The sequence below is a fragment of the Microcaecilia unicolor genome, chromosome 11 (assembly GCF_901765095.1).
Source record: "Microcaecilia unicolor chromosome 11, aMicUni1.1, whole genome shotgun sequence".
Taxonomy (NCBI): domain Eukaryota; kingdom Metazoa; phylum Chordata; class Amphibia; order Gymnophiona; family Siphonopidae; genus Microcaecilia; species Microcaecilia unicolor.
The window spans coordinates 92,229,281-92,253,435 of record NC_044041.1 but is presented as its reverse complement, the minus strand read 5'-3'; the positions used below and the strand labels follow the sequence as shown (position 1 = coordinate 92,253,435).

Below are 24,155 nucleotides of genomic sequence, written 5' to 3'. Positions count from 1 at the left end.
ATCCTTTTCCTGCAAGTCCCCTCTCTCCCTTCCATGACCCCCCCTCGCATCCATGCTCCTCTTTCTCCCATGTCCCAGCCTGGCCCGCCCTCTTCTCCCCCCACTTCGCATCCTTGCCCTCCCCCTTCGCATCCATGCTGTCGTTTCTCCCCTGCCCTCCCGCTCCCATTGTTCTTCTTTACTGGCCATCCTCTTCTCTTTCCCTTTTTTTTTTTTTTTTTCTTCTTCTTTTTAAATTTACCTCCGTGGCGGTTCCGGCAGCGCAGCGTCAGGGAAGGAGGCGGCGTTCCCGACGTCTAGCCTTTCCTTCGCTGTGTTCCGCCTTCTTCTGACGTCATCTTTGACGTCAGAAGAAGGCGGATCTCAGCGAAGGGAAGGCTGGAGACGTCGGGAGCGCCGCCTCCTTCCCTGACGCTGCGCTGACGGATTTGTTTGTTCTTGTTTCCGCTCCGCCCTCGACGTCATGACGTTTGACGCGAGGGCGGGGCAGAGACGGCTGGGTGGCTTCACACCACGAACGCCACGAACCCTTCAGGGAGTGTTTTAGTGACTTCAGAACGTTGTCCTCATTAGAACGTTCACGGTGCGTTTTATTATATTAGATTCCATCCTGTCCAGTTTCCCATTAGCAGGTTATTTTGTTGCTCTGGGGCCTGTCTTCATAGGTGGGTTAGGGCTATTATGATTTATTAAGTTTTCTATATAGGTTTTGAGTGCCTTTTTTGCAGGGTTTTGTGTTACCTTTCAAAGTGTCTGGCCTGTTTGAAAAATAAAAGTGCTCAGGACTAGTGGGGTCTCCACTTCTGGTAGAGCAGTGCTGGGTGCACCCACCAGTTGGGTTTTCTGGCTATCTACAAGAATATACATAAGAGAGATTTTCATACAATATTTTATTTATTTATTTGTTACATTTGTATCCCACATTTTCCCACCTATTTGCAGGCTCAATGTGGCTTACATAGTACCGTAAAGGCATTCGCCAATTCCGGTATGAACAAATACAGTAATGTTGTGGTAGAATAAGGTTCGTGTGTACAGACACATTAGGGAATCGTAGAGAGGAAGAGTTATTATATGTCCATTACGAGCTTTGGTTTAGTTGTGTTGCAGGGTACAGGCATTTAAGTTGGGTCGGTAGGGTATGCCTTTTTGAACAGGTTAGTTTTTAATGATTTCCGGAAGTTTAGGAGATCATTAGTTGTTTTCACGGCTTTTGGTAATGCGTTCCATAGTTGTGTGCTTATGTAGGAAAAGCTGGATGCATAGGTTGATTTGTATTTGAGTCCTTTGCAGCTTGGGTAGTGGAGATTTAGGTATATTCGTGTTGATCCTGTTGTGTTTCTGGTTGGTAGGTCTGTGAGGTCTGTCATGTATCCCGGGGCTTCGCCGTAGATAATTTTTTGAACCAGAGTGCAGATTTTGAAAGCAATACGTTCTTTGATTGGGACCCAGTGCAGTTTTTCTCGGAGGGGTTTGGTGCTTTCAAATCGCGTTTTTCCAAATACAAGCCTGGCTGCCGTGTTTTGAACAGTCTGAAGTTTCTTTATAATTTGTTCTTAGCATCCCGCATAAATTCCGTTGCAGTAGTCTACATGGCTTAGTACCATTGATTGTATCAAGTTGCGAAATGTTTCCCTTGGGAAGAATGGTTTCACGCGTTTGAGTTTCCACATTAAGTGGAACATTTTCTTTGTTGTAGATATCTCTTTGGTATACAGACTTCTCATGCGTCTTCATTGTAGATATCCCAAAAACCCAACTGGCTGAGGGTGCCCCAAGGACTGGGTTGAGAAACACTGCGGTAGAGTCATCATACTGAGCCCCTGTCATGTACTTTGAACAAAGTATTTGGCAATGGAAGGAGCATATGCTGTTTCTGAGTTGATTTGTCATAATTTGAATATTTTTTTGTGTGGCCAGTTTAAGGGGGGGTAGCTTCATTGTTTGGGAATATGTGATACAGCACTGGAGCTTCAGGGTTTATATTGAGATTCTGACCAATCCTGTGGAGAATCCAAACTTCACGCCCACATAGCATCATTCAACAAATTGATGGTTTTACTGGGTAGTTTAAACAGGCTGGAGGGGGAGGGAAGAGGATTATGTATGGAAATATACCTTTGACTCTTCCCACACACACACACATAACTAGTTTTCCCCCCTGTTGCCACCCCAGACAGTTGTCTATAGATGTCACTGTTCTCGCTTGCTTATCATTGCATGGGTATGTTACAAAGGGACGTTTTGCTTGGGCAGATGCATTCTGGATTGTTCTAGAGAGCACCACAGATTATTGCTGGTGATGTCACTAGTTTAATTCATTTTTCTCTACCTCCATCTGCTGGTGGGAAGGGATAACAGCTGCTGGTTCAGAGCAGTGACACTGACTAAAGAAAAGAAAATTATCAGTTAAGACATAATTTCTCCATGGTAACTGCAAAAGAGGTTGAAATAGACAAATCTTGATAGCATATCTTCTGTAATCCTGTTAGCTACACTCTTAACAAGTGCTTTTCTGCAGTATCAGATGTGGACTTTCAGTGAGCTGATCTTTCCGTTCCCCAGTTCTATTTTATGAGGCTTTTTAGGCTTTTGTGAAGTTTTTTGTTTTGCCAGAGAAGCCAGTCACTTAATTTTTAAACATTTGTATCTGTTTTGGGATTTTCAGCCTAGCCATCCAAATCATTTTCCAGATGGCGTACAGATTTATTTAAAGTTAGATGGAATATATAACGGAACAGAGGGCTCCCATGCTTTGTGATCTGTATTTGCTCCCCATGTCACCCTATCCCTTCAGGGTATTACCCTTGGTTGGCCAGCAGGTGGTGTTTGACCTCTGCATTCTAGCTGTAACAGAGATCTGTTTTCTTTTTAGCTACATTCCCCAAAATGGAAAATTAACCTGCAGTGTCGTTGGTCCTTAGTGCTAATGCTTTGTGCCCTGATCAGCCCTGAAGCCAAAGATGTAGCCCAGAATGTGCTAAAACTTTTTAGTCTCAGTTGGGAGTGTGGAGGGAGTAGACCTCTGCGCTGAGGCCATGTTCAATTCCTGTGAGCAGTTTCTTTTTCCTGACCTTCCCAGATACTACTTATGTAGTAAAAAGTGTTCAGCTAGATTTAAGACCAAATCCTTGTTATTTTACCTGTTTGTTTGCTGTTTAAACTTTTACTGTTCACTGTTCTACTTTTTTTGATAATAAACCTATTAGTTTGTTAGCTCTGTTGTCCTGGACTGAATCTGGCCAGTTTGCATTCTCAATCTGTGGGTGTATTCTAGGAACTGTGGGACCCCTAGGATTGTGGCACTAGAAACCACCGGGGAAATAACTTGCGGGTGGGAGAACTTGTCCAGAGGCAAGCAGGACCCAGCAGGCGGGTGGAGGGTATGCCACTTAAGGAGCACATTCACAGGTACAGACGGGCCTGAGCCAGACCCTCCAGGTGGCCACAGGGTTAACCCCAGGTGGGTACTAGAAGTAACGCTAAGGTGTTACATGACAGAATAATTAAAAATTGGTAGAAAAGAATGCAACTTCCTAAAGCAGGCTGGCAGTGGATAGTGTGTTGCCATCCACCCAAAGGTTATTCTGCTTAAAGCACCTGCTAATGGAGTAGAAAGCATAGGATTAAATAGAAGCTGGAGGGAACATGCAAGATGTCACAAACTCAGCATACTACCTAATCCTTTCCCTCTTTTTACTTACAGCTCTCCCTCCTAAGCCATCCAAGCCAAAGCCATCATCAAACAGCCTGAGTAGCATCAATGGCAGTCACCCCAGTTCCAGCACATCACTCCAGGAAGCTGAATGGTACTGGGGTGATATTTCCAGGTAACTTGGGTTCAGTGGCTGGCAGATCAAATTAGTGCTTAATAATGTCTCCAGAGGGCTTCCCCCCCCCCCCCAAAAAAAAAAGCTTCTGTCAACCCAAGGGGCCAGGGAACAGCTACACTAATTCAGATGAAAGCAATTTACAGCTGCTCCTTAAGACCTGGGTTAAGGTGCCAGGAATATTTTTTTTTTCAATCCTGAAAATTTCCATCTGCTCCCTTTGAGCTTTTTTTTCATTTTCAGCTACTTGATGATTTACCCTTTATTTTATATCCTCCAACTAGCTTTAGTCCAGTCTTTGTTAGAGGCTATGTACCAGGATTCCTTTTAAATCCCTGGAATCGTCAACCCCCTCCCCCCCCCCAAGTCTGGCCACTAGGTGTCACCATTGTACAGTGAGTTGGACTCTCCCTTCCCGGGAACTATGAGTGCAGCTTCTGTAGTATTCCCGGCAGACTTGGAAACAACTGACCCAGGAATTGAACCCTGACTCTACTGATCTGCTCATGGGCATAACATTTATTTAAAAATCTTTCACATGGATTTTAGTTTTCTAGTTTGGATATAGATATCTTGAGATTACGCCTATTTGAAATTTATAACAGTTTTTGAAGGTGTTTATTGAAATGAAAAACAGATTTAGGATAGAGTCCAAATAATGTAGGAGAATCCACTGGAGCATGGATATATTGCAGCCAGATGCAGTGTGCCTTTTTTGGGCAAGAAGCTTCATTGGTTAGCAATAGCTGGGATCTCATTAACATCAACTGGAATTGAAGGAGTCTGCTTTAGTCTAATCTAATCTGGACATTTCTATTCTGCTTTACCTAAATAGGCTCTAGGCGGATCACAATCAAAATAAAAATTGGACAGATCCCGTTGAGTTACATTAACTTACATATACCTGACTGTAACTCACTTTGAGCTACTACTGAAAAAGGTGTGAGCAAAAATCCAAATAAAATATAACAAATACTCCTCGCTCCATATTCAAGGGCACTTCATATCTTGGGCAAACGAATACTTGTCCCAAGCTCTCTTGACTTTAGATACTGTTTTCATATCCACCAGTTCCACCGGGAGGCAGTTCCATGAACTCACCACCCTTTCCTTGAAGAAATATTTCCACAGGTTACTTCTGAGTCTGTGTTCTTTCACCTTTAGTTTAGCCAGCTCCTCATGAACACAGTTCTCTGAAAATCGTTCCGGGACTTCCTCCTATCCATTCCTATTTGTATTTGTCTTCTGCAGTCCTGCTCCCGTCCCTTCAGCTGTGAACACAGAACATAAATACTTGTAGTTTATAAAGGCTAACCTCTTTCCTTACCTTTTCATCTACCACTTTTGAGAAACAAAGCGGCCTCCTTTTCCTCTCACTTTTATTTACTTTCCTTAGAAAAAGGTTTGTTGCCCTTATAATAGCTCCTTTCAATTTTGCCTACTGCTTTCCAACTTTTTCCAGATGTTCCCTTCTAGACAGCAGTTCCTTGAGGTAATCCCCCATCTGAATAGAATGTGGAGGGGTTTTTTGTTTTTTTGAATGAACCCTCTCCACACCTATCCTAATATTAAACCACACCATCTAGTGATCACTGAATGCCAGATGTTCACCTGCTATAACATCAGTAACACTCTCCCCATGTATAAGTACTAAGTCCAGTATGGTCCCCAATTGCTGGAATAGTTTCCCTTGTAGAGAATCCCAGAATGTCCCTGCTTCTAAAAGACCCTACAATAGAGATATCTCAATCAACATCTGGCAAATACAATCACCTATTAGTAGTACTTCCCCTTTCTTCAGTTAAATGTCTGTCTACTTCATCTGTCTGTGAAGGAGGCCTGTATATCACCCCAACGTAAATACATTTGCCATTCCCTCTTTCTAGATTGACCCACAGTGTCTTTTCCTTACCCTGTAGGTCTTGCAATTGTATAGCTTTAAATATTATCTTTAACATATAATTACACTCCCCCCTCTCCTTCTTCCCACCCTGTCTTTCCTAAGCAGATTATAGCCCAGTATAACTACATCCTAGTCGTAGTTCTCTATGAACCATGGCTGTGATTGCCACTAAATCCAAATCAGTCTCTTCATCACAGCCTCAAGATCTAAAACCTTATTTCCATACTTCAGGCATTAGTATATAGAGCTTTTCAGACGTTGCCCCTTTTCCCCATTTATGTAGAGGTATTTGGTAATTTGTTCCATAGCTCCAGACCTCTTTCTACTAAAGATGTATGCCTAGACTGAGGGTATATTCAACCTCATTTCCTGAATGAAATGGAGTGTTGTAGTTGCTGAATAGAGAAGACCATGTTATGGAGATTAGTCAGGAGCTAATCCATACAAAATTTTGAAAACATCAATAGCTTAAATTCTCACCTGGACCGGCAGCCAGTGCAATTTAATCAAAAGTGAGATGGCATGATCAATGGAGAATTTAAATTAGTGTGGGGCTGGTTGCTTTTTCCCCCCCTCCCTCCCTCTTAGCCCTCTGTTCAGATCGGTGTAGTGCAGCTTCAGATGTGTGTGTGTTCTTTGATTGTAGGGAGGAGGTGAATGAGAAACTGCGTGACACACCAGATGGAACCTTCCTGGTCAGAGATGCATCCAGCAAGATTCATGGAGAATATACCCTCACCCTTAGGTAAATATAATTGGGCGACACTGACCTTTGGGGTTGGGCAGTGGTGTTAGAGGCTTGAGAGTTTAGAGGGGAGATGTGTGGGGCTGAGCCCTATTAAATATATTCCAGTATTATATGTACTGCCTGCTTTCTTACATGGATAAAACCTGGTAGAAAAGTAATTGTGGAATGGAGTTCAAGAAAATGCACCTACTACATAGAATGTTTATTAGCTAAATAGTAAAGTATCCACTTGAAGAGTTAAACAACCCTACTTGGCTGTGTTAGAGCTCATGCCTTCATCGGGGAGTCACAACACCTTTCTCACTCGTGGTTTAGAAAAATTTTTAAAAACCCAGTCGTGTTAATATCAAGTCACTCCTCTCTCCTCTGTTTGAAAAATGTGCTGATGACCTGTGTCTTAAAGATGGTGATTGGGCTGTGCAGCAGTAAGTTGTTGTGTTGGACATTAAGATTGTTAAAAAAATTGACACACATATGTTTGTCACAAATACTGTCAATTTTTGTGACAAGGTGACTAAAGTAGTGGATCCAAAATATTGAGACTGTCCAGTTTTTCATGTTGCGGGTCCATAAGCAGTCTGCAAAAGTCAAGTATTTGAACTTCTGCAACTTTTTTGGGTTTTTTTTCACATAAAAGGGTGGGGTTTGGACTGTTGTATTACAAAGTGTTTGCTCTAACAATTTATTAATCCTCATTTTTGTTGCTGGTGACTTTGTCACTTTTTCCCAGAGATGATCACATTTAGTGCCTTGGCAGAATCAGAATACAGAAAGTCCTATTTCCTTGGTTGCACCACCCCATACAGTGGCCTGTTGTGTCCTCCCTCACAGGGAACCCAACTTTCCGTATGGCCTGAGTACCTTGCACCAGAGGTCAGTGCAGGGGAGGTGAAAGAAGTAGAGCAAGATAGGATCCAAGATGGGCACCAGACCAGAAATGCTGTGGAAAGTGGCTGCTAGTTCCTCCTAGCAGAGTAGCTTCACAGTGCCAGGTCCTATTGAGAAATGTATGATGAAGTTCAGTGCTGAAACAGCAACATCCTCAAAGAACACTGAGAGCCTACTTGGGGAGTTTATGACAAGTGGAGGTTCGGCTACTCCCGCTCTGAATGTCGCCCTCAGCCCGGATTCTAGACTGCCACCTCCTCAGCCTGTGGCACCAGCTCTGTCAGATCAGCTGTTGCAAGTGCTCTTCTTTGGAGAGAGCAGTGACACTACTCTCTGGGAGGAGAAACAACATATTTCCGGAGAGACAGTGAGTACCTTGGTGAGACTCAATCATGTGGCGAGGCTCTGCAGCCTGAGCAGTTGTCAGAAGCAGGATTAGGTGAGCATTCCTTTGAACTTGATTCATTAGAGATGAAGCCCTCTTTCTTGACTGTGACCCCCTCTGAATTTACCCTTAAGGTAATATGGAAGACTCTAGTAGACTTGGGGAAATCTGTGTTGTCTCGGAACGTTTCAATCTATGGAAGGGTGACCTCTAACTAATGAGAGAGAGCTGAAAGATGTCCAAGTGACTTGAATAACCAACCTAACTAATTTGAGAAGAAAAAATGAAGTGCTGGAGAACTTGGCAAGGAGTGATAATTTGCTGTTTTTAAATTTTCCGCGGTGTTCTGTACTGGCGCCTAGGGAAATGATGAAAAAATATTCAGTGGAAGTGCTGCAGATTCTGGAGGATAAAGTTCCACCTTTTACTCATGTATATTATTTGCCTGTAATGAAACGTTCTGAAAGAAAGTAGAAGCTTCACAAGATATTGATGAACCTTTGGATGTTTCAGCTATTTTAGAGTCATCTAATAACTGAGATTCACTAGTTCTGCTCTGATTGCCACTCTTGCTGTATCCCCTGATAAACAATGGCTGTTGAATATGTTCTTTAGGTGCACAGATGAATTGTTTATAGTATTTACCTGGTCGTTCTTCTTATTTAGTTTTGCTTATTTAAATACCTTCTATGTCTTAATCTTGGATCCTATAATTGTGGACTTATGGATTTCTCATCTAATTTTTTTTCTCCTTTTTTAAAAATGTTTAAACAGTTTTATTGAAAATAAAGCAGAACAGCAGTGACGTGTAACATATTCTATAAATACAAAACATTTTCGTTCCCTTAGCCTCCCATATTATTCATTTACCACTATAACCACAAAAGTAATACAATAAAAGCCTCTTCCACCTCTTCCCCTTATCCAAAAGAAGTACAACTTCAGCTATAGGAGACTTGTGTTCTTATTACCACCATAGTCATGACCACCAATTAAAGGCAGGGGTTCCGCAATCTATATCTCTCTGTGATTCTTTGAGCAAGGGATGAGATCGGGCCTTCAAGATAATACAGCCAGACAAGGCAAGCACTTTATTCCGTTAATCCTGAAGCCTATTATTACTTCACAGGGTCAGGTAAAGTCACTTTAATTCTATGAAAAGTCTCAACATGGTCCTGTGGCTGACAAGGCCCAAACCACAATTTGTGGCATGTGACTACCATTCCCCAGAAAGTCTGTAAGCTTCCCTTCCTGTCCCAGTCCCAAAATCGAAGTCTCCTTTCTTTTTAATTTCAGCACACCGTATTACATTTCTGTACAAGTGTTTAATGCTTGGATATATAAAAAATAGAACAAGGTTTTTTAGTTGCTGCCATTTGGGTGCCCAAAAGTCTGGCATCAGTGTATATAGGCGCTCAGATGGCAGCACCTGTGCTTCAATTCTGTTTACATTTTTGACCGACACTGCACACTGAGAAGATGAGTATTGTCCACAATGACACTTAAATCGTTTTCATCCGTGGTGATTCCTAATTATAGCATTCTGTTGCTATCATTTGAGTTATTCTTGTTACATACAATTTGCACTTGTGTACATTAAATTTCATTTGCCATTTGGATGCCCAGTCTTCCAAGGACCTAATGCAATTTCTCACAAAACTATCGTCATTCCATGTCAAGTGGTCTGGTGGTCCGTGCGCGAAGGCTGCAGTATGGGGTCAAACAGATTACTATATCTCAGCAAGTATTGCATCGGCGAACGTAAAACTTTACCAATGTTCATTGGGGACATGTATGAATGTTCACAGAAAATTTCATCGAAATCCGTGATGGTCACGCAGGGACCACCGGACCACTTGACATGGAATGCTAAATCGCATTCGGGCTCACCTTATTCATTGTTCCTGTTTCCAGATCATTTATAAATGTTAAAAAGCACCGATCCCAATATAGATCCCTGTGGCATTTCTCTATTCACACTCTTCCATGTAGAGGATTGACTGTTTAATCGTACTCTTGTTTTCTATCTTTTTTTTTTTAATAGGTTCCAATCCGCAACAAAACATTGTCTCATATCCCATGGCTTTTTAATTTTCTCAGGGTTGTTTCATGAAGGATTTTGTCAAAAACGTTCTGAAAATCTGGTTACATTACATCAACTGACTCACCTTTATTCACATGTTTGATCATGCCTTCAAAAAAAAGTAGCAAATTGGTGAGGCAAGATTTCCCTTGGCAGAATCTGTTTGGATTGTCCCATTAAACCCATTCAGAGTGTAGGTTGTTAAACCATGTGCCACCACCTGGCCAAGTTATATCCTACTGAGATCTGAAGATGGAATCCATGAGGCATTTTTGGCCAAGTTTTGGATGGGGCAGTAAAAGATATTGCTTCCCTCCAAGACTCGTCATGTAGTGGTGTGTGATTTTTGGTCATTTAAATCCGTTAACACCATATAAGTGGGCCAAATAACTGTTGCCATCACAGTTTGTGTTCTTCAATGTCTCTTGTGGTGATGTGGTTTTTGGTTTCTTTTCTCTCCCCCCAACCCTTTAATGACCAATAGGAAGGGCGGCAACAACAAACTGATCAAGATTTTCCATCGTGATGAATGTTATGGATTTTCCGAACCGCTGACCTTCACCTCGGTTGTAGAGCTGATTAACCATTACCGGCATGAGTCTTTGGCCCAGTATAATGCCAAACTGGACACCAAACTTCTCTACCCCATATCCAAGTACCAGCAGGTAAGACCGGTACAGATGGGGAATGGGGATTGCTGAAAGAAACTATCTCCTGCCATATTGGAGCGGTTGGGTTTTTTTGGTTCCACAATTTTAATGCAGGCTTCAGACAGAGCTCAAGATGGTACCTGAAGTGTTACGCATGTGTGTGTTCTCTTCATCTTTAAGTAGAGTCTGATGTTCTAAAGACATGGAGCTCTTGGCTTAGTTGTCCTCTTTTTAGGTGTGTAAGTTTTAGGCTGAAACTTTGTCAAACTTAGAGTCTGAATTTAGGCCTGTTCATTTATCTGATCGTCAGTGTTGGAAATCAGTGTTGAATATCTAACTTATTTTCCCGGCCCTGTAGCCACTCATTTCTTAGCCTAAATCTAGGTGCTTGACTCCTGTCAACTTTTAAGGGATCTAAATTGTTTGAAAATGGAAAGCAGTACCTTTAAATATTTGATTTGTCAAAATGTTTTTTTTTCTCTCTCTCTCTATAGGACCAGATTGTGAAGGAGAACAGCATAGAGGCAGTGGGGGAACAATTAAAGGTTTACCACCAGCAGTACCAGGAGAAAAATCGTGAATATGATATATTGTATGATGAATACACAAGAACGTTGCAGGTACCATTGGTCACTTCTCTTCTTGTTAAATGCTTGTTATGACTGCTGCTGGCTGATCCTTTAAGTGTTAGGGTTACCCTCTAGTATTGGTTCCTGTTCATCAGCTGTAGTGGTGTTCCCCATGTTCACAACTCCCATCCCTCCAGTTCCTCTAAGTGTATTTCTCCACCTCCCCGACCATGCACCACAGAGGGACTTGTCCAAACTGTTCAAAACACATTAGCACCAAGGGTCTCGGTGGCTTCAGGTAGGTATGGTAGGCAACCACCAAAACCCCTCATAGAGCTGCTTCCCATTGGAGCTGGTAAAGACAGAAACCAAACAGAATTCAGGAAAACCTTGGGCAGACTGGATGGATTGTACAGGTCTTTATCTGCCGTCATTTACTATGTTACTATGATTGCAGAGGATCCCTATCCACAAGGGAGATCCAGAGGTCACCTGACATCTATTTCATTCTACCATGTGTGAAACTGGACAGCCTATGGGTCTTTTAACTGCGCTTGTATTGTACATTTCTTTGAACACTTTAGCATCTAAGTATTTTTTACTCTAGCACAGAGCCATATCACGAAGGCAAGCTTGTTTGGTGCTGCTTTTGAGCGACTGTACAAAAGACTTCTGTGAGAGAAATCAGTTGACACAAAATGTGTACAAACAGGTGTGCAGATGATAGCACTGTCTAGGGAGAAGGTGCATCTGATCACGGATCCCAAAGCCCAAAATTTCTTCTTAGTTACTGTTGAGAAATATGGACCATCAGAAGTATATTAAAAGTATATATGTATTTTTAAAAAGGGATAGTTTATTTAGCAAAGCACTAGCAAGCAGCATACAAGATTTCTAGGACAATTTCTGAGAATCTCTAATATTAATTCTTTTTAATTCCTAATAATAATACTTAATGGCTAATGAAAAATAGTTCTGTGCCCTTGATTTAACACACACTCCAATTTCTGGTTAAACCCAACCCACATGTAAGTGTGATCACAGAACTTAAAACATACGACCTGTAGTTGTCAATAGTCTTCTTTTCTATGATGGTTAGAGTCGAGGTAAAACAGTGGCTGGAGATGGAAATCTTGGCTGAATCCTTGCATAGCTTTATATGCTGTTAGTCATGTCCTTCCAGTAATAATAGCACAGCATATGATTGGCTGGTTGATTTGTTGATGTTATGTACCCAATCACAGGGGTGCTCTCCACATCAGCTCCAGATACTCTAGAATAGAATGGAATTCCCCTTTTTTCAGGGTTGTCATACATTGCACAGATCCTTGGCTGATGAAATGTAGTACAGGTCTTTGTTATAGAAGATCCGAGTTGTTGTTTAGTTTGTTTTTTTTCAAGAGAGGTCTCTTCTGCTTTAGTTTTTCCTCATTGGTCAAATTAAGGCCTGTGATACACACATTAAGTTGTGGTAGGGGCTATACTCCTTACAGATCCACGCATGTCTCGCATCCTCCCCCGCCCCCAAACCACTGGTAAAAGACAGACTGATATAAAGTGTCTCTTTACATACAGACATGGATGTGGAATGTGGAAAGTAATAGGGTTGGCTGGCTTCCCTGCTTTTCCAACTGAATTGTACTTCTCCAGTGAGTAAACTAGGTCAGGACCTTTCAGCCCTAGTCTTTGAGGGCTTCCACAGGTCAGGTTTTTAGAATATCCCTAATGGGAATGTGCACAAGAGAGATTTGCATATGTTAATGATATCCTAAAAACCTGTCCCGTTGGCAGCTCTTGACAGGGAGTGAATACCACAGAATTAGGTCTACAGACCCCTTTGCACTTGTGACTTACAGTAGGAAGGAAGGACAGATGCGGAATGGTGAGATTAAAGAATGATGTAAGAGCCACCTGAAGGGCAGTTCTATAAACTGGACACTAACGTTTACATGTATGTGCCCTTCACGTGTGTAAATGTTGAGAATACTAGCATAGGTGCGTCCTTATGCGTGTGTGTATATTAGCATATTGCCTAAGCGCTATTCTGTAAATACCTAACTGTTACCTATGTCCCTGTTGCATTTAGGCAGCCACATTTAAGCCAGCTCTATGGCTGGTGAAAATGCATGCACATAAATGTTAGATGCTCCAATAACAGGTTATGCTGGATTCTTTAATAGATCCTAGGCACCCAGTTAGACTTACTTACCCCCCCCCCCCCCCCCCCCCCACTACCACCACCGTGACCTTGGCAGTGGGAGGAGGGGGGACCAGGGAGTGGTGGTAAAGGAATTAAATGAATGGATCTAGAACTGAAATAACAAAGTACATCATTTTAAAATTGAACCCTACAAAGATGGAGGTGATATGGTTTGGTTATGGACAAGCCTGAAATTGGAGGGACAAAAGTATGTCCAAAAGAAATGATGAAGAGCCTTGGGGTATGCTTGAATGGCCATTTGACTTTGAAAAGCAAATAATGACGGCAATATATTCAGCTTTCTGTAGTTAGATAAATAAGACAGTTGCATCCATTCTTGGATTAAAATGCTGTGTGTATGTTCATTGGCCATAATGTTCTTGATCACAGCCTTTCTAGAAATAATTGTCTTCAGTTGTGATGAAATACACGGAGGTATTTTGTTTTATTTTTTATTTTATTTCTTACCAATGGGTTTATACCAGACCATATGGCTGGTTTTGTTAACAAGGTTTTTGGGGTTTTTTGTATGTTCTTTGTTTTAAATTGTAATCCACCTAGTGCTCATTTTTAGAAATATTTTGTGATATAAATATATTTTTTAAGAGATGCACAAATATAAACATTGTACACCTACTTTGCATGTTCTCCATTTCCTCCCCATTAAATGGAGAATTGATTTCAAGGTTTTGAATGATTATATTTAGAGGTTTCATTCTAGTCAACCATCTTATTTGGCATCTCACGCCTGAGGTGGTTGATCCAATTGTCCATGTGCCCAATAAGGATAGTCCATTTGATCACATGCAGAAATCTGCAAAATTCATAACTCTTAGCTTAGTCCATTTGTCCATAGATTAATTATTGATGTCTCCACTAGATCCAAAAAGCTGCAAATCGGCAAAATTGTTGGCTCACTTGGCTGTAAGATCATCCAAATGTCCTTGTACTATGAATTTGGCATTTTGTTATTGTGGGTCCTGTGTTGTGAAATTCTTTGCCCTTGGAATTGCATATGGAGCAGGAATAGTTATGTTTTTGTAAGAAATTAAGAACTTGGCTTTTTCTCAAAGCATTGGATTGAAGTGCTGATTTTGAAAAACATTTTAGCTATTATTTCAGGGTATTGTATTTAAAGGTTGATTTTGGTTGAATCCACCTAAATATGAAAATGTTAGGAGGGAAGGGAAATGTAAATATGGCAGATGAATTAAATTTGTGATTGCATAGCAGGTAGTGGGATTTGGTCAGTCTGGCTTAGCTAACATCGTCCTTCCGAACGTCGTGTTGTAATCCGCTTCCTTCACTCTTCCAGGAGCTGCAGATGAAACGAACAGCAGTCGAGGCTTTCAATGAAACCATCAAGATCTTTGAGGAGCAGTGTGAGACACAGGAGAAATGCAGCAAGGAATACATTGAAAAATTCAAGCGGGAGGGCAATGACAAAGAGATACAGCGGTAAGGCACAACATGCTAAGTTGATCCGTCTGTGCTTGGATGCTCGTTTCTGTCGGCTCCTCAGGGTGCAAATGTGTACATTTCTCTTCATAATTCTTTGCTTTTCTTTTTCTGGCCTTGGTTAGAATACTGATGAACTCGGAGAAGCTGAAGTTCCGGATCGCTGAAATCCACGACAGCAAACTGAAGCTGGAGCAAGACCTGAAGAAACAGGCCTCCGACAACCGAGAAATTGACAAGCGGATGAACAGCCTTAAGCCAGACTTGATGCAGCTGCGCAAAATCCGCGACCAGTATCTCGTGTACGTATTTTCCCATACCTTCTACCTTCTTGAAGCATCTCTGGGTCCTTCTGTTTTGTGGTGTTGGTGGTTCGAGGCCTAGCTGGGCGTACTTCCCAAACCAGAGGATTTTAAGATTTTCTTTCCAATCCTGGCCTGTTTGTTATCCAGTGTAAGGGAACTTGTGTTCCAGAATCACCAGCTGTTCAAATTGGGGGGAGGAGGGAGTTGAACAGATTCTTTTCAAACTTTTCCTGCCTGATTTGTATTGACGGGTAGAACCTTCATGTTTACAATGATGGACAGTGTATATCACCTGGAGGTGTTAAGGATCTTTAATAAAACTGGAGACATGTTGGTTGATACTGTTTTGGGGAGGGGAGAAAGTTTAGACTTTATATGAAAAATGGGTGATGGTTCTTATGCGCTTCACTTTGTGGTTTCTTTGTTGAATTCTACTGTCAATAAAAATGTTCCAAATTACAATGATGAACAGGAAGGTGTCACTGGCAGATATTTACAATGATGGATTTCACAAAATGGCTCTATATACCGTAGTTCTTACCACGCTGTGTTTAGAAGCAGGACTACTGGCAGCTGGTCTACAGGGTGGTGGCAAGTGTGCTGGAATGCAGTGAAGAGATTCCAGAGGTCTTGGGGATGGGGTGCATGGGGCTGCTGGATCTATAATGGGTGTGCCTGCTTAGACATCTGAATGATAGTATATGCATTGGAATGTTACATTGTAGCAGGGGCGTAGCCAGACTTTGGCAGGAGGGGGGGTCCAGAGCCCGAGGTGAGGGCGCAAATTTTAGCTCCCCCCCCCCCCCCCGGTGCCATTGCCGACACCCCCCGCCGCAGCCAGCACCACCACCAACAACTTTGACCCTCCGCCAACGACCCTCTCAACCCCGCCCACCCGCCGTCGCCTACCTTTGCTGGCGGGGGATCCCAACCCCCGTCAGCCGAGGTCCTCTTCTTCCTTTGTTCTGTTTCTGACGTCCTGCGCGTACAACGTGCAGGACGTCAGACTCACAGAAACAGAACGAAGCCTTGCGATCTGCAGGGACCTTGTACCTAGACTTCCTGAGCCCCTACATCTTGCCCCATCCGTGACCATTTTAAAATCTAGATTGAAAGCCCACCTCTTTAACATTGCTTTTGACTTGTAACCACTCGCCTCCACCTACCCTCCTCTCTTCCTTCCTGTACACATTAATTGATTTGATTTGCTTACTTTATTTTTTGTCTATTAGATTGTAAGCTCTTTGAGCAGGGACTGTCTTTCTTCTATGTTTGTGCAGCGCTGCGTACGCCTTGTAGCGCTATAAAAATGCTAAATAGTAGTAGTAGTAGTAATGTAGAGAAATGGTTGGAAGTTAGAGAAATCCAGAAGTTCTTTATCTGTAAAGCCTTGTTCATGGCTAGGAAAGTGATTTCTGGAGTGTTGGGTGGAGGACAAGGGCTGAGCCTTTTTGCAGTAGAGGAATAGCTTACATTGAGGCATATTTTCAAAGCACTTAGCCTTCCAAAGTTCCATAGGTTTCTATGGAACTTTGGAAGGCTAAGTGCTTTGAAAATATGCCTGATTGTATGCTACAGATGGAGAAATTCATTGTGGGGGGGGGGAGGGGTTCTTACCCAGCACATTGTGGCAACCTGGAACCCGTATGTACAGTTTTTGCTCATGACCAATCCTGGGAGTGAGTGGTTGAGTGAGTCCCAAGATATGGGGAGGGTAAAATATTGTAATGGGGTGGCATGCTACTGTGTAGTTGCTGGAAAATTTGGAAGGGGAGGTTGGGGCTTTAAGGGTTGGTACAGAGAAAAAATTGTAATGAACTGGGAGAAATGGGCTGTACTTATGGTTTCAGCCTCCTTTAGAGAAAAACAAGCTATCACTTCCCTCCTTGGAAGAAGCCTTGATTGGTTATTAGCCTAAACCAGCCTTATTGTGTTTATTCCTGTTCTCTTCCACCTCACCACTAACTCTGGAAAGTATATTAGTAGTTAGAGCAGTGGGCTGAGAACAGAGAAGCCAGGGTTGAAATTTCACTTCTCCCCACTGACCCTGTCAGCCGGCTTGATTGTGACAGATGTCCACATAGCATACATCAGGTTGTGCTAAAGGAAAGGCTGCTGTTATAATGGCAAACTCCCTCCCCCCCCCCCCCCCAACATGTCTAAGACAAGCTTTAATGGCAGCGTTCGTTCCTTTTTTCAGGTGGCTGACACAGAAAGGTGCTCGTCAGAAGAAGATCAATGAATGGCTGGGCATACAGAATGAAACAGAGGAGTAAGTTTTCTAATCTGTGGGAGATCTGTACTGAATTAAAATATATATTGTCCTCTATAAAGAAAAAGCAAATTGAAGTGGGACTGTGCAGGCAATGGTAGGAGCAGGACAGCAGCAAGTGAGCCTGAATTAGGAAAAGTGACTGACTATTTTTTGCTATGTTCCAGGCTCACCCCCTCTCCTTCCCTACAGGCTGCTTTGGCGCCTTGAATTGAAGTGGCAGAATTGTGTTCCAGGCTGTTCCCTCAAATTATGCTCTGTGTGTGTGATAGATATCTGTCTAGATAAATAGATAGGGTTGCAAGTTAATTGCAGTTAACTCTGTGATTAATTATTAATCGCAATTTAAAGAAAATAATTCACATTGCAGCTCCGTCTCCTCCAAACATCTCTTCTACTCTCCTCCACTCCCAACTCCTGTCCTCAGCACGATCTGGCATTTTTCCCCTGCCTGTGATTCAACATCACCCCCTTCTCCCATTCTGCTTTACGGGAGTGGAGGGGAAGGAGGGAGGGAGGGAGGAAAGGAAGAGAAAGATAATGGGACCCCAGGAAAGAGAGAGAGATAATGGGCATGGGGGAAGAGGGAAGGAAGAAAGAGAAAGGAAGAGATGTTAAATGTGGTGGTGAGAGTGAGCGAGATTCAGTCCTTTAGGGAACAGAAGGAGGATGGGATTTGATACCATCTTTCTATGGTTACAGTCAAAGCAGTTTACATATTATATACAGGTACTTATTTTGTACCTGAAGCAATGGAGGGTTAAGTGACTTGCCCAGAGTCACAAGGAGCTGCAGTGGGAAATAAAATAAAATAAATATCTTTTATGGTGAAATATATTTATTGGTATATAACATATCATGAAACAGATTCAGCTAGCAAAAGTATAATAGCAATAAACTTACCTCCCCCCCCCCCCCCCCATTCTCACCCCAACCCCTGCGTAGTGTCCCATATCATTATATAGTCTCTGCCAAGTTTAATCCCGGATTCAAGGATCCTAACACCTCCCGGATTTAAGGAACCTAACACCCCAACATTAGTTGGAAGTATTCAAGAAGACAGACCACATATGGGCACTCAGTATTGTTAAATAAGGTATCCAAATTCAAAGGAAGTGCTTCTTAGCTTTACGACCTTTGAGATCTAGCGACAATCGCTCCATATTAAGAAGTTTGTGCATCTGATTATGCCACTGAAGAAGAATAGGCGGGTCAGTGTGAATCTGTTGAAGCAATAGCGCTTGCCAATGAGTTGCTTTACGAAGAAATAAACTGGAAACTTGAGTACCCTCCTCGATCGTGGACATATCATCCAAAAGGCAAAGTTGTGGAGTTGCATCCTAGGTTCGATGATGCATGCGACTCAAATGTGTCCATAATGTTCTCCAAAAAGCCTGAATACCAGGGCAATCCCAGATATAATGTCAAGTTCCTGATGCTTTGTATAAACATTTCTGACAGGCCCTATCTGAAGGGAGACCCATCTTCCTCGCTCTGTACATACACATGAGGAATTTATAGTACAATTTTTATTTTTAAAAAATCTTTTATTATGCAGTTAATGATGATTAAAAATTTTAATTGAAATGCAGCCCTTATTTGTTATATATATATATCTCCATCTGCATATGTTTCCTCTTGAAAATAAAGGGGATCCGTGCAATAAAGAGAAACGTTTTGGGTTTTTTTTTAAGATTTAATGTGGGTATAAAATCACTGTTGAATAGAGGGACTTTCTAGTTTTTGTGCCATCTCCTCAAAGTTTCTAAGTTCTACCATTTTCCTCTTTTATCCTACTTTCAGTCAGTACTCCATGATGGACGATGAAGAAGACCTGCCCCACCAGGAGGAGCGGACATGGTATGTGGGCAACATGAACCGTGTGCAGGCTGAGGAGATGTTGTGCGGAAAGCGTGACGGGACCTTCCTGATCCGGGAGAGCAGCCAGAAGGGCCGCTACGCTTGCTCAGTTGTGTGAGTGTTTGCACCTACGGAACATCTTTTTCTGTTTCACAGGAAGTCACATGGGTGGGGTGGGACGGAAATTGTTGAATGGTCGAGAGGATAGAAAACATGCATGATGGTCAGTGATATCACCAAAGCAGTCTGATAGGTAGAGTAAAATTGAAGCTCCTGGAATTGTTTGTGCTAGAAGTAATTCATGTTAAGCAAAATTATTTTTGACCATAACCTAACTAATATGCACTGTTAAATGCTATATTTAATGGGGTGCATACTGCATATATGGCTGTACAGCTGCTTGTTAAAAGGGATATGCATGTAGGGAGATGTAGTTCTTGTAATTCCTTATTGAGTTTCCTTAAGAAACAATTTCCCTGCATGCAGTGGGGTGGAACCAGGATTGGCTCAGCCTCTGTCCTTAGGTATGTGTACCACCAGGTTTAAGGCTTTCCTAGACCCATCCTGGTGACCCCCCAGAGCCAGTTGTATCTCCGCAGTGAATATGCACAAGATTGTATGACTGTCTTATTGTGCAGCCTTGAAATGTAGATGAGAAGATAGGTACTGGGGGTGGGAGAGCAATAATACAGCTTGCGGCAGTTAGACTGAATAAAACCTGGATGTTCAGTGCCAGGCCTTATCCAGGTATTGGCACTCAATATCTGGGGCTTTTCATGACCACCGGAAGTTAACCAGGTCTGCTAGGTTATTCAGTGCCAGTTCTCGGATCACTAACTGGGTATAATTAGGTCCGTTTTTTATGCTGTCCTGCTTGCCTGGTGAGTCAGCCAGGCACTGACACTGAGTATCGACAGTACACAGACAACTTCAAGGTCCACCCCAGCACCATCTGATTGGTGCCAAGGAGGTCAGATCTAATAACAGTAGCGCACACTGGTTAAGTGCCACTGAATATCTGCACCTATTTATTTATTTCAAAAATGTGTATACCACACAATCTACCATTCTTGGCGGTTTACAACAAAAACATACATAATAGAACCCTGTCGGCGCTATTAAACCAGGTAGGAACCTCTTCCACCCAGGTAAAAAGAGTGGAGGAGTAGCCTAGTGGTTAGTGCAGCGGACTCTGATCCTGGGGAACTGGGTTTGATTCCCACTGCAGCTCCTTGTGACTCTGGGCAAGTCACTAAACCCTCCATTGCCCCTGGTACAAAATAAGTGCCTGAATATATGTAAACCGCTTTGAATGTAGTTGCAAAAACCTCAGAAAGGTGGTATATCAAGTCCCATTTCCCTTTCCCTATTGGAGATTCTAGATGGAATGTTGCTACTATTTGAGATTCTACATGGAATGTTAATGTTGCTATTCCACTAGCAACATTCCATGTAGAAGCTTTCCCTTGCAGATCAGCCACGCAGGCTTCTGTTTCTGTGAGTCTGACGTCCTGCACATACATGCAGGACATCAGACTCACAGAAATAGAAGCCTGCGCGGCTGCATTGCTGATCTGCAAGGGCAGGCTTCTACATGGAATGTTGCTAGTGGAGGAGTAGCCTAGTGGTTAGTGCAGCAGACTCTGATCCTGGGGAACTGGGTTCGATTCTCACTGCAGCTCCTTGTGACTCTGGGCAAGTCACTTAACCCTCCATTGTCCCAGGTACAAAGAAGTACCTGTATATAATATGTAAACCGCTTTGAATGTAGTTGGAAAAACCACAGAAAGGCGGTACATAAGTTCCATTCCCTTTCCCTTTTTCTCCATGTTTGACAATTGGACGTTGAGTTAATTTATAAAAATGGGGACAGGCATCTGGTACTGGTGGGGCTTTTGAGAATTGTTGACTTGAGTACTTCTCTCACTCCCTCACTATAATTTGAGACCCTGAACAAAAATGTGCCAAATCCACTTAGTTACAAGGGGATATATTGGACATTTCAGTTGTGAGATATACATTTTAGTGAAAAAAAAAACAAGCAGTGACTGAATCAGCTTTCATCTGTACGTATGTAGGTACGGATAGGCCCAATTTTTCTTCAAAGTCTTTAGGCCATAGAGGCTATGAATCAGTTCATAGCTGAAATAGTGCAAAAAGTGAACATGGCCCACTTTTGCTCGGAAGGGTTCATTCAGGAGCTGTGTTCCTGTAACTCAGGACTTTATAAGAGGGCATGTGTACTGATCTGTGGTGTATAAAAGCAGCAAATGCCTGGATGTGCTGTTATAAAACAGGCTTCTAAAATCATTCCCAGTAGTGCACAGATGCTCTGCAGCAGGCACATGTATGTGTGTGTAAGCTCTTTGAGCAGGGACTGTCTCTCTTTGTTAAATTGTACAGCGCTGCGTAACCCTAGTAGCGCTCTAGAAATGTTAAGTAGTAGTAGTAGTAAACTGTGGGCACACACACTATTTTATTAAGGAAACACAAGATCTGATAACTCCACCCAAACGCCGCCTGTGGTGCCCACATTCTGATTGTCAGTACATAGGTACCAGTGTCATTTTATAAGAGACATTGAGGTTTAAAAGACGTTTAATGTGCAGAACCTGCTCTTCAAACTTCCTCCTAGTGTGTCTCAAATTGGGTGTGCATTTATGTGCATGCAGCTGTAAATTGGGGAAAGATTTTTGTCAGTGTGTGGAGGACATTGAAGTGGTTACTGCAGTTCATTCCAATTCACATGGATTTAAGCAGATGTTTATAAAAGTACCCTAGTGGGTTGAGGTTGGGGGGGGGGGGGGGGGTCTAATCGATGAACAGTTGCTCTGATGGTTTTTCTTTGTGTTGTGAATAAAGCTTTTAAGTTGGAAAAAAAAAAGCACCCTAGTGCAATTGCAAAACCTGGCCTTTTCTCCTTGGACCTGCTAGAGTTGGCAGCCTCAAGCCCCCTCTCCCCTTCCTCTTATATGAGGAGGAGTAGCAGTGCTTGCTGGCCAGACTGGGGGGGGGGGCAGGGTGCACATGTATGTGGTTTCTGGAGGGAGCCTTGGTCAGTAGGCCCCATCTGAGGACTATCACTGTGGTGGTTGACAGTGATAGTGAGGGGGATTTGAATGGGGAGAGAGATTGAGATGGGGATAACTCAGGGATAACAAAAGTAGTAAAAATAACTTTCCCTCCTTCCTTTAGGGTCGATGGTGACACAAAACACTGCATGATATACAAGACTGCGTCAGGATATGGCTTTGCTGAACCGTACAATCTCTACGCTTCCCTGAAAGACCTGGTCCTTCACTACAAACATGTCTCCCTGGTTCAGCACAATGACTCCCTCAACGTTACCCTCTCCTACCCTGTCCTGTCCCAGCCGGCCAGATGAGCAACCTGGCCTGCAACACGGTACTGCACAGCAAGATGGCATTGAGCTCGGGGAGAAAAAGTCTAACTCTGGGGGAGGAGAGCTGTTCCTATGTGGTGTCCAGCTTCCAGTACTCATATTGGACATGAATGTGGTATCTGTTCATCAAGGATCATTAGAGATACTTGTGATTTTATATATATATACATATATATATTTAAAATCTGCTTTGAGAGGTTTTCTCCCTCTCCTCCCATCCTTCTCCCCCATCGAGTTAAGATGGGTCGGTAGTTTCTGGGAAATACATGTGCTGTACAGATCACTGAAGCTATCCTCGAATCTTCCTAAATGGGGGATGGTTTTCTTTGCTTTGGAAGGAAGCGTTTGACCCCTTAGGAGCTCAGTTTAGAAAAACAAATCTTCAGCTGATAATTGTTGAATCTGCCCTCCCCTCTGTGCTTTTACCTGCCATGAGAAAACCGAAGGGAAAATGCAGTCCTACTGGGGAACTCTTATCGAAGAAATTTGAATGGGCCCAGGCCAGTTTGTGGCACTTTGCTGAAATTCATCTTTAGAAGATGGGAAATGTGAACTGGGGGGAAGGGGGATTCATTTTTAGCTCTTGTGCATTTTCTTTTTCATTCCTAGGCTGTGCTCCTTCCCCGGGAGGATTTGCCAGGCAGAATTTGCATCACCATAAAATTGGATTCCTGTGATTTGTGTATCATTGTGTAATGGTACCACCTTTCCCACCAGTGCCAATGCTGGCTGCTTTTGATGGGCCTTCACTGTATGAAAATGGGCTTTTAGTTACAGTTTCGCTCAGTACTTTTAAATCACGGTTGAGTAGAGTAGAGGATGGCTTTTCAGTAATCTTAAACATTGAATTTTTCTATAAACTAAATATATTATATACACATGCACAAGTTACAGCCATCTCTTCTGTTCAGGCAGCGCCATTTCAGAGATCTGTAAGGCTTTAATCCTTGTTAGAGTTGCTTTAATAGTGTATAAAAAGGTTTGATTGGGGGAGGGGGAAGGTATGAGCCCTCCCCCTGAAAAAAAATTAAGCTTGACATAATCACAGCTGTGGCAGGTGACTTCTCACTTTCACGCAGATGTAGTTGTTTGGGTTTTTTTTTAATCTAGTTGCTGCGTTGGGATTGGTGGAGCCATGTACAATTTTGGTGGGCACATCATTAAAATGGTTAGAATTGATATTAAGAAATACATTGGGGGGGGGGGGGATTCTATCAGCGGCGCTCAAAATTTGTAGCTCAACGGTATTCTATAATGAGCGTTATGGGATTGGCGTCCTTTTATAGAATAGTGTATTGTTCCGGGAGGAGCGCATGGAGTTACGCCAACCGAAACCAGGTGTATGTCCCGACACGCAAGTTGGGTGTGGATCCCTCAAATTCCTTAATGCTGTGCTCATTTTAAGGGAATGCATGGGACCCACCCATGCCCCTCCCCTTTGTAGATCCGCACGGAAACACTTAGACGCTATTCTACAAATGGGGGGGGTGTTTTCACAGGAATCTGCCGTTTCTGCCTCTTCTCAGTGCCTTGCATCTGTTAGAACACTTTTCCACACCAAATAACCAACACCATATATAGAATTACCCCTAAACATGTGT

The 24,155-nt window shown here is 42.6% G+C and overlaps 1 protein-coding gene across 2 annotated transcripts in view; it reads left to right on the top strand.

The window, feature by feature from the left end:
* The window catches only part of PIK3R2 (phosphoinositide-3-kinase regulatory subunit 2), a 147,336-nt gene extending 123,787 nt beyond the window's left edge, over positions 1-23,549 (top strand). For both annotated transcript variants that reach the window (XM_030219257.1, XM_030219258.1), the window contains 9 exons: positions 3,707-3,830; positions 6,380-6,478; positions 10,322-10,502; positions 10,982-11,107; positions 14,572-14,714; positions 14,840-15,016; positions 17,220-17,291; positions 19,095-19,265; positions 22,347-23,549. In XM_030219257.1, coding sequence (XP_030075117.1) covers positions 3,707-3,830; positions 6,380-6,478; positions 10,322-10,502; positions 10,982-11,107; positions 14,572-14,714; positions 14,840-15,016; positions 17,220-17,291; positions 19,095-19,265; positions 22,347-22,536 — 1,283 coding nt within the window. In that variant the 3' untranslated portion in view covers positions 22,537-23,549. The remainder of the gene's footprint in view (positions 1-3,706; positions 3,831-6,379; positions 6,479-10,321; positions 10,503-10,981; positions 11,108-14,571; positions 14,715-14,839; positions 15,017-17,219; positions 17,292-19,094; positions 19,266-22,346) is intronic.
* The last annotated feature ends 606 nt before the right edge of the window (positions 23,550-24,155 follow it).